We start from the raw sequence: 17382 nt of genomic DNA, 5'->3' as shown, positions 1-17382 counted from the left end.
TTTTTTTTTTTTTTTTTTTTTTTTTTGCTGGTACTAGAGATTGAACCCAGGGCATTCACACTGATCTATATTCCTAGCCCTTTATTATATATTTTTTTAAGGTAGGTTTCACTAAGTTGTCTAGTCTGGGCTCAAATTTGTGATCCTCCTGCCTCACCCTCCCAGAATACTGGAACAGAAAGCACTTCTGTGTACATTAACCCCCTTGAACATCACAACCAACCTGTGAAGTGGACAGAGTAAGCACCAATTTGTATATGTGAAAACCGGGGATTACCACATCACCAGCTAGGGAGGGCCAGGCTGGCATCCTAGCTCCTATATGGGCCTGGGGTACCTTTTGCTTCAAGCAAAGCCCTTGCCGTCTGAAAGCCCTCCTGTTCCTGGACTCCTGGCCCCTGGGAGCCCCAGCCCCAGCCCCAGCCAGTGGGTAGCACACGATACCATCAGAGCTCCAGCTGTTGCGGCGGACATTCTGCTTGATAGGGACAGTGCTAGGCAGCTCACACATGGTGAAGATGCTGCCCTGGCCGGGCATCTGCACCAGCTCGATGCACTTGCCATTCAGCTGAGAGGACAGGGCACAGTTCATAGGCTTGTAGGCGAAGGCAGAGCAATAACCAGACAGGCAGGCTCGCTGGTAGAAATCCAGCACTTTCTTTCTGCCAGGGAAGCAGAGTGGGGTGAAGTGACTGGGCCTGAGATGTCCTGTGACTATGAGACAGGCAGGTCGACTGGCAAACTCCTCACCCACCTGTCAGAACCCGAAAGAGGGTAGATGTCGGCTCCATCCCAGAAGTCTGTGCAGGCCTCCAAGACCACATCAGCTGTGCCATGGGACAGCATCTGCTCTGTGCCTAGGGAAAAGATAGAGAAGCCCAACCAGGAGGGCCCTACAAAGCTCCTGCCCTGCTTCTGACCTAACAAGTGGCATGTTGCCAGCATTGAGAAGGGTGCCAAGGAGGCTCTGACAGAGAAGGGGCTCCCAGGCCTCACAGTAAGCAAGCTACTATGGAACTCCACTGAGCCGGTCACATAGACACTATATTTCCTGTCCTTTGGACAATCCCACCCTTGTGGCCCTAGTCCCCAAGCCCAGTCCCTGCCACACTGAAGGACTCAGGAAGCGGTCTACTGTTCGGCCTTCCCAGAATGAATGGGGCAGAACAGAGCCTCCCACCCACCGGGCTCTGGCAGGTTTGGCTAGACCAGCGGAGCTGGCACAAGGCTTACTGGTGGCAGTGTCCTTGATGAAGAGGCTGATCATGTGGCTGAGGGGAGGGCGCCGCTTGGTGACACAGGACAGCCGTCCCAGTGAGGTCTCCTTCATGGTCTCGGCACTGGGGAGGCGGTAGAGCGCCAGGTGGTTCTCCTGCTTGAAGAGCTCCTTGGCTCCCGGCGTGAAGCCTGCAGATGAACATGGGACTCAGGGCCACTCGGCAAGGGCTTGCACCACAGGCCACCTCAGTCCCCTGGCACTGACAGAATCTAGTCCATCTGGCCAGCTTCTTCCACGTTTCCATCCCAAAGCTCAGGTGTCTTCCAGACTAGGAAGCTTTATCACACACCACAGTGGCTGGCTAAAGACAGACTGTCCCAAGCTGGAAGAATGCTGGGTGCTCCTGACAAGCAAGGGCAGTGCCAGCGTCCGGTCTGTCTGGAGACAGTGCTGGGGTCAGTTGCTACCCAGCCAACTCTGCCCTGCTGCTGCTACCACCACTGTCACAGCCATACCGATGAGGCGGGCCAGCTCGCAGAGGCCCCAGGGCACGTGCACGGGAAGCACTGCGCTATGGCTCTCCTGCAGGGCGATGTTGCACAGGTGGTCGGAGAAGCGGCACAGACGCTCAGTGACACTGGCATTACACAGGTTCAGCAGCACGTTGAGGCCCAGGGGCTTGAGGGAGGTGAGGTGGAGCTGCCAGTTGGAATCATCGAACTGGATGCAGGAGGGGTTCTGCTGGTCCTGGGACAGGCTCAGCATCTCCAGGTGGTAGTCACACACGAAGTCCTCCGCCTCATAGGGTTCACCCTCGGTCCCGGGCTGGGCCTGGGGAAACATGGGGCAGGGCTGGAGGTCAGGCTGTTGCCCGAGGCTGGCTCTGCAAGGAGGGGCACCATCCTGGGAGGGGTGCAGGTGTCCCCGCGGGCCCATTCCTGTCCTCGGGGTCCTTTCTCTAGGATCTACACGCGGTGACATTGGCAACACTGGCAATACTGATAAGGAGTGACAGGCACACAGGCAGAGAACAATAAGAGGTCTTTTTTTAGCCACAGGACAGTACCAGCGAGGGAGCTGCGGCTTTGTGTGCTTGGAAGGTTCTGTTAGGGCAGCGGCCATCAGTGAGAACTGGAGGGGGTGGCGCCCACTTTATAGAAGAGACTCAGGCTGAACCTCAAGAGGCTGCCAAGCCAGGGGAGCGGGAGGGCTCTGTATGTGACCTCTGAATTCTTTTCTTTTCTTTCCTTTCTTCCTTTCTTTAACAGTACTGGAGACTGAACTCGGGGCCTCATGCATACTAGGCAAGCACTCTACCACAGAGCTACATCAGCAGCCTTTTTACTTTCTCCTGAGACAGGGTCTCACTAAAATACCCAGGCTGGCCTCAAACTTGCAACCTGCCTGCCTCAGCTTTCTGAGTAGCTGCGATCACAAGTATGTACCACTGCACCCGGCAATTTCTGCTGTCTTAGATCCTGCTGATTCAGGCTCCCTTTAGAAGGTGCGGACAGGACAGTCTGTGGTGGACCAGGGGGCCTTTCCACCCTGCCTTTCTCTCACCTTGCTAGGCTGTTCCTCTCCACCCTCAGTGTCCCTGCTGAAGCTCACGTTGGAGCCAGACGGGTGTTTGCTGCGGCCGTGCACTTTGCGGTGAGAGTAGGGCTCGGGGGGCTTGGGACCATCACCAGGCCAGTCGCCACGCTCCTGCTCGTTGGAAAGGTGCAGGGTATTGTTCAAGGAGCCAGCCAGGAGGGCATCTCGTTCATGGGGCTGAGGAGAACAGGAGTGCAGGCCTAGGACCAGGGAGATGGAGCAGTTCTGGGCCCCTCACCGCCTTGTCCCGTGGCTTCACCGCAACTGCTCAGAGGCAGCTCCCAGAGGTGTTGAATCCCCTCCTTCTCCCTGACTCTCACCCTCCCAAGGCCACAGGCCAGGCTCCACAGCTAAGCGGCTTGGCTCAGTCGGCCTGTGGGAGCCAGCCATACCTCCTCCTCTACCTCAGGATGGCAGAAGGAGCGGGTGGACAGATCATCCGTGAGGTCCTCGTGGCTGCTGTGAGGGGGCTCCACCTTCCCACTGAAGAAGAGCACAGTCTCTGGGCTGGGATTTGGCCAGGACAGGATCCCCTGTTTGTCTACACAGCACAGGACCTGCAAGGAGTGAGGCCAGCGCTGGAAAGGCCTTGGCGGTGGCCCAACCACCCAGGGGCCACTCAAATGGTAGATGGACAGCAGGCCTGGAGTGACAGGTGCCTCTTCTCTGCGGGGCCACCCTTACCGTGACGGAGCCCAAGCTGTGCAGCAGGCTGGCGCTGTGGCTCAGTGTCGGTGACGTCCCCTGGATCACCCTCAGGAAGTGGCCCCAAATACAGCGCAGCATTTCCTGGTAGGAGAGAGAGAGTCTGGGAGGCCATCTGGGGCATAGTCTTATCTCCCTAGAGACTGCCTCTGAGACCCAAATTGGGGAAAAGTCCGGGGAGCACCTCAAAGCTGGGGTTCTGAGGCATGGTGTCAGGTGTCACGGGATCAGGCCTGGGTAATGCCCATATTCAGTGGGTGGGTGGGGATGGAGCACAAGAGCCTGGCAGGAGACTCAAGGCCATAAATAGGGTCAGAGGGTTCTAGGACAGAGGTAGAATCTATCACAGTGTACCTTGGAAGAGACAGCGTCCGTGTAGCTGCTGAGAGTGTCCTCTGAGAACTTGGCTAGCTGCACAAAGGAAGAGGGCCTGGATGAGGAAAGCCTGACCTCACAGGGCTTCCACACTGGCAGGATGGAGACCCCCGGCCCCATCCCCTTTATGAAAAGGCACCTGGCAGTCCTGACTCCCCACTGGTAGGAGTCAGGAAGGCGCCACTGTCACCCTGGCCTGGCCTAGAGGTCTGAAACGGAAAGAGCCAGAGCCTTGGAGAGCTATCCAGGGCCTCAAATATGCAGCCCCAAGGTGGGGCTGGGTTCTGCCCCTCCTTCGCCAGGTCGGCGAGGTCCCTCATTTTGTTCCTGCGTCTGTCCCCCATATGCCTTGGAACAACCTACCAGGGAGCTGGGTGAGGCCTTGCTCATCTGTGCCAGGACACGAGCTTCTCCACAGGCAGTGGCCAGGACCCAGAGGACTGGGAAGAGCAGGGGGAGGATGGGCAGCAGGCCATTCACCTGGGAAGGAGTGGATCACAGGAGGCTCCCGAGGAGCTGCTGGCTGGCCCAGCAGGGAGAAGAGGAGAGCTGCCCTGCCATGTGGCCCTCCCCTGGGTGGAAAGGACAGCTTTCCAGGGGCAGGAAGGGAAGGAGGGGACGAAGGAATTCTTAAGCTGAAGCCTGGGGAGACTCTGCGCTGTGGAGAGGAGCAATGAGAGGCCCCATGGGTGAGAGAAGCACAACGGAGAAGAAAGAGCCGAACTTGCCTGGAGCTGGAGGAGAGTATACTGCCAGGACATGACCCCGGGGGCACTGAGCATGAAGCGCAGGGCATTGGTGATGAGAAAGCCAGCCTGCAGGGACAGCAGGGTGCAGCCTCAGCCCCTCCCTGGGGAGGGTCAGCCTCTAAGCTCCCTGGCAGGCTCACGCCGGGCCCTCTGCTTGCTCCCTAGCCCAACTGGCTCTGGCCCCAAGGCCCCCCATGTCTGGCCCTCTCCCCTGCCCCACGGCCCCACTCACGCACCAGGACCACGGGCACCGCATAGTGCAGCATCACTGACTGCACTGTGAACCTCTCGTTGTCCAGAGCAGTGACTGGGCGGGACACGGACATGTCCAGACACCATCTGCAGAAAGAGACAACGCTCGGCTCCAAAGGAGGAAAAGGTCAGAATCCTGTGCTTTGCAAAGTCTCTGGGCCTCGCAACCAGCCAGGGTTCACCGAGCACTGTGGAGTCCTCAAACTCCCTGGTCTGCCCTGGCCTTTGCAGGTGGGGCAGGCAGGTGCCTGCAACCATCTCCAGAGCTGGATCCTCAGAGCAGACCGGGTGGGGGCTGCCATTCGGCCTAAAAACTCCTCCACCAGACTGAGAAGATCCTGAGGAGGGGCCTGCTCTCAGACCGCCTCCGCGAAGGCTGGGGGAGAGGACAGCACGGGAAGGAGGAGGAGGATGGCACCCTTCCCAACCTGATGTTGTCGATCACAGGAGTCTCCAGGACACGGAAGAGCCGGTGTTGCTGAGGGCTCTGTGGCCCTTTCTTCACCTCTCCTCGGGGCGAGGGTGGCGGAGAGAAAGGAGGGAACAGGTCTCCCGGCTCTAGGACGATGTGCTCGTCATCCTGTCAGCATGAAGAGAGGCGAGAGGAAGGAAAGGGCTGTCAAGGCCGCACTTCCTGGACAGTGCCAGCTAAGTGGAGACAGATCCAGGGGTCAGAGGCCATCCACTGCCAAAGAGACCATCGGGGTAGGGCCTGTAAGATTAGGATTCGAGAGGAGAAAGAGCAGCACGAGGAAGAGGAGGTTCCAGCTCTGTCCGAGAACTCTTTCAAAGCCCACTGACTGGCCAGAAAGCTTCAGGATGAGCCCTGGGCGCCCCCAAAGGCCTTCAGATGTTCCCCCAGCAGTTCCCAGAAAGAAGAGCAGCCTCCAGCTACCTTGATCCCTCTCAAGGAGGCAAAGGATTCCTGGCCAGGTCTCAGGGCTATGATGTCCCCTTCTACCAACAGGCTAACTGGCAAGTTGACCAGGTGGCCGTCTCTGTAGGCCCAGTGCAGGGACCAGGATGGAGCAAATGGCATGTGGAGGTCTGGATACATGGCATTCGGCCACTTGATCTCCTTTCCGTTCCTGAGGGCATCTGATGAGAAAGGAAAGAGAAACAAACTTCTCACCCTCCAGTCAGCCCAGCACACACCAAGGGACACCACCTCCTTTCTCGTACCCACACCAATTATTCAAATGCTTCCCTGTTCCAGTGATGCCTCCCCTGTGAAGCCATCCCTAGCGGCTCTAGCCCAGGCACTTCTACCTGCTCTCATCCTCTGAAGACTTTATCATTGTACCCCCTCCCTTTCCACTCCAATACACTTCACACTTTGCGGAGGGGCTGTGAGGGGTACAAGGCACAGACAGCACGGTCCCTGCCCTTGCGGAGTTACTGCACAGTGGGGAAAGGAGGTGCTTGGCCAGACAACTGCAAACCAGGCAAATATTTGCTAAGTGGGTTAACAAAGCACCACAAGGAGTATGGAATGGGGAGCAAACCTATCTGCCAGGGCTTCTGGGGAAAGGGAGCATGTGGGAATAGCCAGGAAGACTGGTAAAGATTTTGTCCACCAAAGAGCCAGGGATTTAGCTCAGTGGTTCCATCGCCCAAGTTCAATCCCCAGTATCAAAAAAAAAAAAAAGATTTGTCCACCAGAGGTGAATGAGGGAGCTCACTAGGCAGAGAAGAATAGGTCAGAGGCACAGAGGATGTTGGTTCAGAGGGTCTAGGGAGAATGAGTAGCTCTAATGGGAGGGTGAATAGTAAGAAGAAGAGAGGCTGGACAGGAAGGTCAGAGCCTGGGGAGGGGACACTGGGAAGCCACTGGCAGAAACTGAGATAGCTTGGAGGAGCAAGAGGGAGCCACTGATGGTTCCTGAGCAAGAGACTAAGCTCCTGGAGAGCAAGGCACATCATTCTCAGCTATCATTGTACTCCCAGGCCCCAGCTTATGATTGCAATTAATCATTTCAGAACGAGCAAATTCTCACCTAGCCCTTGAACATCCACTGCCTGGCACTGTCAAAGAAAGGCCTGGAGCAAGGGCTGCTCCTCTGACACCACCATGTGCCCTTGGAAAGCAGGAACCACAGTCTCTCCAAAGAGCCCAATGTAATGATCAATAGCTGCAGCTTAATAAGTGCCAGCTAGACAGGAGTGAGCAATGGCTCGCTCCTTTAGGCAATGGGATACTAATTTTGAACTCCCAACTCCTTGCCCAACCCTGATTAATGCAGGCATCTCAGGGGCCCTGGTCTACCTTCCCACCTTTTCCCCAGACCAGACAGACACGGAAGAGGACATCTCAACTGCCCTTCTGTCAAGAGACAGGATCTTCTCTGTCTCCCAACATTTGCAAGCTCGTAAGCCCACGGTGCCACCATCAGCTTCCTGTCTTCCCAGGCCACTGCCTAGGTGCCCGCAGCTATCCCACAGTCCTCACTGCCCTGCTCAGGAGAGGGCAAGACATCCTTCCAGCTCTGCCGAGTACGATGGCCCCTGGAACGCTGACCGTAGGCCATCCCCAGATGCTGGGCACTGGCAGGGAGTCTCAGGGTTCTGACACATCACAGGGCGCCTTTCCCACTGACACACCTGGCTCTTGCCTCACCTTGGATTTGGTCAATGATCCCCCGGAGCCTGTGCTCCACCTCGTGGCGCTTCAGCCGATCTTGCCGCCCAATGAGGATGAGGTTGAGAAGCAGCAGCAGGAAGAGGGCAGAGGCATTGACCAGCTCCACCCCATGGCTAGTGTTGGGATGCAGGGTGTGGGGTGTAATTCCAGGAAGTAAAGACCCTCACCCTACCCAGCCCCCAGGTCCAAGACACCCCCTTTCCAGCCAGTCCTTTCTGGAAAGAGTGTCTCACCTGGTTCCTGAGTCAGGGGACTCAAGGGACCAAGAAGAGCCTCACACACCCAGTAGTAGCCCACTGTGGCAACAGCTCAGGGACAGCAGCCTCTTCAGAGCCTTGGAGTGTCCCAGGGAGATAGGGTGGGGCACTGGCAGAAGTCTGTGGGGCCCTGTTTACCTCCCAGCCGGCTGGCCCCCACAGCAGCCCAGTAGCAGCAGCACAGCCAGCAGCATGAGCGAGGCCCCAGGCCAGTGGAAACAGGAGCAGCGGTTACTGTGGTGCAGGAAGCTGCTTCTCCAAACCTCCTGGGGGTTAACGGCAGAAAGGCAGTGGGTGACCCGTCCAGCTCTCATCTGCCGGGTTCCCCTGCCCCTCACCGCCCCAGTGAGTCCCCATGGCTATCTTGGTCCAATCCCTTTGACCTTGGCTGGGGTCCAGTATGTTGGGCTCCTCTGAGAAGGAATCTCGACTTCCTTTTTCTTTTTTTCCCTCTTTGCACCACAGGGGAATGAACCCAGGGCATTCACACTGAGCCATATCACCAGCCCTTTTTCCATTTTTTATTTTGAGACAGAGTCTCACTGAGTCACTAAGCTGCCCAAGCTGGTCTTGAACTTGTGATCATCCTACCTTAGCCTCCCAGAGTACTGCAATTACAGGTGTGCACCACCGCACCCAGCTCCATCTGACCATTCATATGCCTTGCTTGGGTCTCCCACTACCCAGGTGGACAGGGCACATCGCAGCCCCAAGAAGGGGCCTCCTGAGCTTCTTTCCCATCCCACCCAGGCTCTGGATGCCTGTGAAGAACCTTCACCTTCCATGTAAGTCGTTTCTTCCGCTCTTTGAGGTGTCCCTCTAACACGGCCTCCAGTTGCTCCTTCAGGACACTCAGGGCCTTCCATGTGGACAGGCCCAGGGCCAAGGGGGGCTCGCCCTGCAGAGAAACATATGTGATCAGCATGTCCCTGGGTCCTGTGTCCCTGCGCAGATGGGGCATCCAGTGAGGGCTGGACCCTCCCTTCTGTCCACCCAAGTCCCTGCTTGCCCTTTACCTCCCTCCCTCCCCAAGCTCTTCACCCTCAGGGAGTATCTATAGTGAAATCGCCCCCAAATTTAAAGACATTCAAGGGCACAGACCTGTACCCTTTAAAGCCAAGTTTTAAAAACAAAAGGGTCAGGGATTTAGCTCAGTGGTGGCCACCTCCTGCCTCACAAGAGCAAGGCCCCAACTTCAATCCCCTGTACAAAAAACAAACAAAAAAAAACCAATTTCTCGGGCCAGGGATTTATCTCAGTGGTTCCGCTGCCTGCCCCGCAAGTACAACGTCCTGAGTTCTATCCCCAGTACCAAAACACACACACACACACACACACACACGCACACTTTCTCTACTCGGTGTTTTCTAACTTGCCTTTCACTTACCTCTCCACCTGCTGCCACTCAGCCTGTTCTCATCACCTATGTCTCCACTGACCTCAAAGGTGCCAGGCACTTATTTTTTATTTATTTATTTTTTGGGGGTACCATGGATCAAACTCGGGACCTTGCGCTTGCCAGGCAGACACTGGAACCACTGAGCTAAATCCCCGATCCAAAGTTTCCAATCTTTTAGAACTGCTTTTCCTCTTTTCTTTTTTGCAGCACTTGCCACAGAACCCAGGACCTCACGCATGCTGAACTACTGCTGCACCCTCAGTCTACCCTCAGCCCATCCATCCATCCATCCATCCATCTCAGCAACTTTTCCTGATGGAAGCGCATCTCGAGAAGGAAAGACTGGCTGCTTCTTCAGGGCCTGCCTCGTGGGGGACCACTGTCTTTGCATCCCATAGACAGGGATTGAGCTCCCAATCCTCTTTTTTATTTTGTTGTTCTTGTTGCTTTGCTTTTTTGTTTATTTTGTTTTGTTTTTTGACTGACGTGTTTTTAGGATCAGTGAAGCTACTTGCAGGTTCATTTATTCACTCATTCAGCAGGTATTCACTCAGCTCATATGAGGCAGGCACCATCTTTAGTGGTTTCATGGGGAGGGCACGTGAAGATGGTAGAACTCAGTACCTGTTTTCAAGTAATTTCCAGTCTAGCGGGACAGCCAGACATGTAAATCTATAATCATAACACCGTAAGATGCAGGCTGAGAGCCAAGTTGCCGAGGAGCCATCAGAATACAAAACCTCTCCCTGAAGTGCAGCCCTGGGTTTTGGGAAAATGTCCCAGAGGAGGTGACATTTTGGGTTGTCTTGAAGAAGCAAGAGTTGACTAGGATGGCAAGTGTTTCCTGGCAGGGCATTAGTATTCCAGCTGGAGTAGCAAGGCCTGAGGAGGCACAGCAGGGGGCTGGGAGATCACAGGTCCCCATGAGCCTCACAGAACTGGCAGACTGTAAAGGGAAAGGGTGTCAGCTGATGCGGCACTTACCCTGGCTGGGGTGTCTGCATGGGGTGTTACCCTGCAGAAGGTAGAGGCTGCGAGTGGAAAGGGCAGCATGGAGCAGGGCAGGGAAAGCCAGAGACTGGGATACTGCAGAGGCCACTGGGTAAGTGGTAGTTTGGGAGGAAGGGTGACTCTGGCAGGGAGTTGGGGGCGAGTTTGGGTTTCGACATCCTGACTCCCATTTCCTGCAAAAACAGCCGAGAGGCAGGTCACGGGTCTATGAGCAGAGGTCAGGCTGGGGGTGAAATGTAGGAGTTGCAAGTATATTGGTGGTAGGTGTGTCCACGACTATGGCTGAGATCACGCCGGAAATATACAACAGTTGGCAAATGGCCTCAGGAGGGGCTGCGGGACAGACAGAGGGAAATGAAGGGCTAGAGTCCAAGAAGGGGGAGCTAGGAGGGGGAGAGTCTCAACAAGGAGCAGCCTGGCTGTGAGGTCCCTCAAGGCAACACGTCTGGCTCCCGAGTCACCTAGGACCATCCCCGTCCATGCCAGCTAGCTGTGGTGACAAATAGCCAGCTGGCTGTCAACCCAAAATCTACAGTAACATCATCTGGAGTATTTAAAACCTTGCCTGTCCAGGTCCTGGCCTAGGCCTGCTGAATCAAAACCTCCATGGGTTTAGCTGATGCAAGGATGAATGTGATGCACAAATCCCGGGTCATGGGGTGCAAAGACGAACAATGCCTCCCCTGCCCCAAGAGGCAGTGGCGTCTTTCCACCTCAACGATGCAAACTTCCATAAGGAAAAGTTCCTGAGTAAGAGCAGCTGATTCCTAGATCTGAGGCACCAGAAAGGAACTCAGGGCTATCTACTGAGGACTCCAGACCCCAGCTGTGGTGCTGGGCCACCATGTCACCTGATCCCCTGTCCTCCCCTCTGCTCCCCTCACTCGGATGACCCACAGATCTGCCCTCCCCAGGGGCCTGTGCTGGCTTGGCCTGATGATGTTCTGCACTTTCTCATCTCTGCCTGTTTCCACAGGCGCCTCTTCTCTGGCTGTCTGGCCTGGGCACCCCCACAACTCTAAGGGGCTACAGGGTCCCAGCGCCACACACTTGAGTGGAGCCCTAGTGTCATCTGCCGCCAGCTGCCTTGGTTTCCAGAATGGGCTCAGTCCCAAGATTTCCAGCACCCTAACCTAAATCTCACCTAATCCTGTTCTCTACTGTGGCTTTGGTGGATTATGGAGATAAGAGTTGCTTCGTCCCACTGGGGATAGACCAGTTATTTTAGCTCAGGAAGAAATGGCCTCTGGGCAGGAAACCTATAATGCAGCCTGGTAAACACTGTATTCCAAAGCACCCACCTCCCTCTGCAGGATCCTAGGCTTCCTCAGATGGTATAGGACAAATGAATATCAGGCAAGCTAAGTCTGTCCACAGCCTCCCAGAGCTTCTGACATGGGAGGAGGAGGACTTCAGGGAGGCTCAAATGGAGAAAGACACAAGAGAAGGGAAGAGGAGCCCATGAGCTCATATCTACAGGACTGGGTCAAAGTGGTGATGCCAGATCCTCCCACCTCCACCCCAGTAAGGGAAGAAGAGGATCTGAGGCCCGTTGGGAAGCTCAGGCCCCTAGCACCTTCCCTCATGCTGAGCCTCCTCCCCTCGGGCCCAGCCTTCCTCTCCACAGAGGGATTTAAGAGCTCACGAGATGGATAGGATGGCTGGGCCTGGGCCACACCTCCAGAAATGACCAAGGGGAAAACATGCTGGAGGCAGAAAGGGCCGGCCGGCTGACCTGAAGGGCTGCACACCCAAGAGAAGGAGTCTGAACAGGAGAAAGAAAGGAAGGGTTGGGGAAAACCACACAGGGCGCAGGGACTACCTGGGAAGCTGCATGGCACAGTATGGGGACCCCACATTGGAGAAAGAAAGCTTCCATTGAGGCAGAGAAAAGGCTAAAAGGGGCACGGGGGCGGTCTTCCTCAGCCAGGCCTGCAGGCCCGAGACACTCACTGACTCCCTGGGACGGCACAGTGGCTGTCCTTATGACTTCATCAGGACCTGGGCTGTCCAGCCGTCACCGCTCTCTTGCTCTCCCCTCCCCAGGTGCCCTGTTTCTCTCCAGATGGGTGAGGCACAGGCCAGAGGGTGGAAGATGCTCCCGGGCAGAGGACCTGCAGAGCTGTCTGTATGCCTCTGCCCCCGCATGTTGTGTCTGGCCGGAGGCCCCGACTCCAGACAGGGGATTAAAAGACAGCACAACAGAAAGAAAATAAGCCATTCTGTAATTACATGCCGCCCAAAGGAAGCGCCTGCCCGCACAGGCTGACCCTGTGGCGAGTACTCAGCCTTCAACAGAGTGATCCAAATGCCAACCAAGCCTGTTCAGCTCACTCCTCTGCAGCGGGGGTCAAAGTGCTGCCTTTCCTCATCCCGCCTCAGTTTTTCCCCAAGTGACAGAAGGACCAGAGCTAAGCAGCTTGGTGTTATATCGCCTGCTTTCTGAGGGGGATTCAGAGTAGGTGGGTGAGGAGCAACTGCTGCTAGCCTTTCTCAGCAGAGTTAAGTGGGGAACCCGTGTGCCTGGGCATGCTCACAAGTTCCTATTATCTGAGAAATAAGACCGAAGCAGACATGTGTAGTCTAAGGTCTGCTTTTCATGTCTGCTAGAGGGTGGGGAAAGGGTGAGGAAAGACTGGACCTGGCCTTAAGTACCCAAAGGTAACAAGAGATGCTGCCTGCTACCCACATTTTAATACCTCCCCATTCCACTGCCAGGTAGCTCTAGAGACATTCCTGGGGCCGGGAATAATGACTCTACCCCAGAGGGACCAGGAAGGAGGACACTGAACCTTTCCAGGTAGAGCGAGCCCCAGCCTGCTGTTCTAAGTGCTCAGGCTAAAGTGGACCAAGGGAGAGAATAATTCGACGCTAGAAGTCTTGACACCCGTGCAAGCTGGGCTTGTTCTCTCTGTTCTGCCATCCGAGGTGAGGGTGCTGTAGCAGGGTCAGGAATTTGGGAGTGAAAGAACTCTGTCCTCCAAATCACACTCACAAGGATCTGCCACTGAGCAGGAGTCACAGCCAAGGTGCAAAGCTTGGAGAGTCTAACAAGCCTTCCAAGAGCTGATACCTGAGCTCTCCCACACCCACCTCAGCCAAGTTTCTCAGAGCAGAAGCCCCCTGCCCGCAGCCTCCATCCTTGCAGATCCCCTTCTCTCACACAGCAGTAGTTTTCCTTATATCAGGGACAAGAGGATCAAGGTTCCTAGGCTGAGTTATAAATTCAGATCTTGACCTAAGGCTTGACGGCCACTTAGGGGCTCCTTCTCTAGTTCCCCCTATCACAACCTTCTTGGCAAGCAGAGAGGGGACTCAAAGCTGAACTCAACAAATCCCCAGTCACTGAGGAGATTCAGACACACTCTGAGTGACTTCTGGGTCTCACACAATGGGACACATCTGCAGCCGGGTGAACCAGAGGCAAAGCAAAGCTGCTTCTCTACCTCACTTTCCCGGGCTTGAGCATATCTTGGCCCCTCTCACTCACTTTCTTCCCCTCGTCCTGCAGCCAGCGGCACTTGGGAAGAAATCATTCCAGCCCTGATGGCTCCTGGCACGGTGATCTGTATGGTTTGGGAGGAAAAGCCCCTTCACTGGCTTCTGCTACCTGTGCCTGGGGACCCGGGTCCCAGCATCCCTTGGTAGGATGCCTTTCCGGGAGGCCTGGGCACCAGGCCTCTTCTAGGCAACTCAGGCACCCAGTTGTCAACTCTAAGACATGTTTTTTGGCTCTCATTCCTAATCTCCTTCCAAGATCCTGCTGCCTCCCATTCTAGCTGCCTCCCATTCTGCTCATCGTTAGGACGCAATTGGCAACCATGAACCCAAAGACTCCCTCACTAAGCAGGGAAGGAAGCATGAAGAGAAACAGAAAACCAAGCTGGCATACTCACTGTGCTGGGCTTGGCCTGGTGAGGCATCCATAGTTCTGCCTGCTTAAAGAGCATGGAGCAGAGCCTGAGCCACGAGTGATCAGCTACGGTGACTTCCAATGTCACCCTCAAGAAAGAAGGGGAGAGGCAGAACAGAGAGAGAGGGTGTGAGAAGACAGGAGAGGGCTGGAACACGCGTGAGTGAGGAGGAGCTGCAGAGAAGGTGCTGCTGAGAAGCGGCGCAGCAGAGCAGAGCTTCAATCTGCTGATTAATTCAGCCTATTTCCAGTCACGCCGCAGATTCAGGGAGGGAGGAGACAGCAGGCAGTAGAGGCAGGCTGCAACAGCAGCCCTGGGAGGGAGGGAGAGAGGGAGGGATGCAGGGAGGGAGGGGCCGCAGGAAGGAGGAAAGGAGAAAGGACCGAGAGGAGAAAGTTTGCCCAGTGCTCTGCCAGATGTCCAGGAGCTTGGCTCATTGTTCAGAGGAAGCCACTGCAGGGTGAGGAGCGGGAGGATGTGCAGCTCGAGTACAGACAGATGGAGAGATGGCAGAAGCTGCAAAGACCCTGGGACCTGAGCACAACAACCACTGGGATCCAGCCATTCCCCTGGGGTACATAAATACCAATTCTCTTCCCTCACTACCTGTCCATTGCCCCCAGGTCACTGGACAAGGTTAGCAGTCCCCTTGCAGGTGAGCCCACGATCTGTGAGAGCTCCTCAAATCACTCAGAGGATCCCAGCGTGGAGACAAGCCAAAAGCAGCTCCTTCCACACTTCGAGCTGCAGGGAGCAGGGAAGGGGACTACAGTAGTATGTTATTAATAGCAACACATCCTGCGCAGAGGGGGAGCACTGGCCATTGAGAAGGCTCCAGCAGTGACTTCTAGGAGGCCAAGCAGAGGGCCAGGAAGCTGGAGGAAGGAAGAATCCAGTGACGGTGGACAGAGCCAGCTGAAAGGAGGGGTCTTTGAAGATTCCAGCACCTCCCAGCCAGGGACCACCTCCCCGCAAGCCAATGGATAAAGAGAACAGCCACATTTAGACATACCCGACAAGAGCTGCCAGGACCAGGGGCTGCCTGGGTACACCTGGGCCCTCAACTCTCGGACAGAAAGGGGCAGCCAGCACGTGGGGCTCCGACGTCACACTTCCCAGGGCACCAAACAGGGATGCCTCTGGGATTAATTTGACCTAAGGAAAGTTCCCACAGGCATCCTGGGAGAAGGAAGGGCCAAGGCACTGGGAGGGGACAGGACTTCTCCGTTGATGGCCAGGCCATCCTAAGAATGGGGCTACAATACCCCTGGGACAGGAGATAGCCTAATGGTCCCCTAGCTGGAGAGCAGGCTGGAGGCTGAGCGCATTTCTCCAGGGCCCTCAGTCTCCTGGACGACCACATCTTGAGCTTCAGAGAAGGGAAGAGGGAGTCTGCACAGCCAGCCTCACCCCTCCCCCTTAGCTGCTCTGGCAGCTCCCCGTGGGGCCCTTGCCAAACAGAGCTGAATGGGGTCAGAAAGGAGGGGTGGGGCGGTCCAGAGGTTAAGGGCAGGAAGTTTCTGTGGAGAGCAGGAAAGGGAGGTGGGCGGGGTCAGCTTCTGTGCCAGCCACTGTGAGGATCACAGGCTGTGGCCCAGGAGGACTCCTGTTCCTGAGCCCTTCTCTGTGGCAGGCCCTGAAGGCGAGAACATGGAAGGGTTGTCCCAGGTATCATGCAGACGTTTCCCTCTCCTGCCTCCTCACACAGGGTCTGCTTCAGTGACAGGAAAGAGAAGCATCCCAGGGGCAGGAGCCCAAGCCACCACTGCTGCAGCACATCCTGCCTGGGCTGGACGGGAGGCTGAGGGCAGGTGGGTCTGAAAGAGAGGGAAGCTGGGCGCCAGAAATCATCCAGCGATAGCAAAATCGATCCTGGGCCAAGTCACGGAGCCAAACACCACCTGACCATCAACTGTCACTATACCAACTCCTCCAAGATGCCTCTGACAGGGCCACTGTCCTGGGCCACGGGATAATCTATACAAACCCTGATGGGTAAAGGAACATACACAGGTACAAATTCCATCAGGGCCTATTCCTGAATTGCTTGTGCTGATTCCTACTAGACTATAAACCTCTCTGAGCCTGGGGCCACCTCCCCAAAGTCAATATTCCACGAATACGGCTGCTGCTGACATTGATGAGGCTTTCTGGTTCAGGACTCATCTATTCAACAAGATGAGGATGCAGAAAAATCCTCCAGGAAAAATGGCCCTGAGAGGCACCCAGCAGGTTCCCATGGCTTCTCCCTCAGGCTCTAGGGTAAAGCCATCCCCCTCAATCACAGAACTCTATTTCCCCAATACACAGTATTGGTCGCTGGTGCTTCAGCAACAGGCTGGAATCAGGACAACACTGTCCTCTGTTTAGGGGGCAGGCAGCCCCACCTGGCAGATCACATCAGAGTCTCTAGGGGTGCTCCCTGAACTGAGCAGTGCACAACATTTACTGCTGTATAGAACAGCCTTGCACCCAGGCGAGGAGGGAGGTAAGCGTAGTTTTCCCTCAATGCCAATCACTGCTAGGACAGACACAGAGGAGCCAGAGGTGGTTATGAACAGGAGGCTGAACACACCTGTTTCAAGTTCAAGTCCACAAGCCTGTGGTGTAGCTGGTTCAGAGGTACAGGAAGCCTGGAGCTAAACAGGCTGCAGTCAGTCAGGCACCATCAAAAGCCCACAGCTCCCTCTGGCAGGTAAATCACTGCCCAGAAGTTCAAGTCCATAAATATTTTCTAAGCCCCTGCTATACACCAGACTCTGTGCTGGGCACCAGGGATAATGAAATACAATGAAAGAGACACATTGCTTCCTTAGAGTATAGCAGGCATGATGGTGGAGGTACCATCAATGCTGAGAGCAGGGATCTCTGGAGATTGGAAGACTTATCTGACAAAGATAATGGCTGCACTAGATCTTGAAAAAGGGTAAGAGGACTTTGCTAGGGAAAAGAATGGAGCATTTTTAGAGGGAACAACTTCAGTATGGTACACATGCCCAAACCCAGAAGATTACAGAACATCAGAGGTAAAAGGCAAGGCAGGCTATGATGCTGGGCCCTTGGGCAGGAGCATGACGGGAGGCCTCATATACATTCCAGGGTTCAGAAGGTAGCACAGAGCTGTTGCCCCTTTGTCAGCAGCCAAACTAGAGACAGAGACACAGTGACTTTGGTGGGGCAGTCTTTGTCATGGGAGACAAATATTCTGATTGAAAAATCTACCTCCATCCAAAGATGGTACAGCTGGAGGCCAGGCCAATCTCT

General features: G+C 55.4%; 1 protein-coding gene across 6 annotated transcripts in view; it reads right to left on the bottom strand.

Moving 5' to 3' along the window:
- The window catches only part of Tmem94 (transmembrane protein 94), a 44837-nt gene that overhangs the window by 5840 nt on the left and 21615 nt on the right, over window positions 1-17382 (bottom strand). For 2 of the 6 annotated variants that reach the window (XM_010630795.3, XM_010630796.3), the window contains exons 3-18: window positions 8573-8692; window positions 7933-8060; window positions 7514-7650; window positions 5792-5994; window positions 5325-5476; window positions 4881-4983; window positions 4624-4710; window positions 4259-4375; window positions 3875-3931; window positions 3500-3604; window positions 3208-3372; window positions 2783-2992; window positions 1735-2050; window positions 1234-1407; window positions 755-857; window positions 445-662 (exon numbers count right to left, since the gene is read on the bottom strand). In XM_010630795.3, coding sequence (XP_010629097.1) covers window positions 445-662; window positions 755-857; window positions 1234-1407; window positions 1735-2050; window positions 2783-2992; window positions 3208-3372; window positions 3500-3604; window positions 3875-3931; window positions 4259-4375; window positions 4624-4710; window positions 4881-4983; window positions 5325-5476; window positions 5792-5994; window positions 7514-7650; window positions 7933-8060; window positions 8573-8692 — 2395 coding nt within the window. Of the gene's footprint in view, window positions 1-444; window positions 663-754; window positions 858-1233; window positions 1408-1734; window positions 2051-2782; window positions 2993-3207; window positions 3373-3499; window positions 3605-3874; window positions 3932-4258; window positions 4376-4623; window positions 4711-4880; window positions 4984-5324; window positions 5477-5791; window positions 5995-7513; window positions 7651-7932; window positions 8061-8572; window positions 8693-14100; window positions 14423-17382 lie in introns of those variants that run through there. The other 4 variants (XM_010630797.3, XM_010630798.3, XM_010630793.3 and 1 more) reach the window with 4 other exon arrangements.

Source organism: Fukomys damarensis, unplaced genomic scaffold (genome assembly GCF_012274545.1).
Source record: "Fukomys damarensis isolate Sample0158 unplaced genomic scaffold, DMR_v1.0_HiC HiC_scaffold_23, whole genome shotgun sequence".
NCBI lineage: Eukaryota > Metazoa > Chordata > Mammalia > Rodentia > Bathyergidae > Fukomys > Fukomys damarensis.
This window is presented reverse-complemented; position numbering and strand designations above follow the sequence as displayed.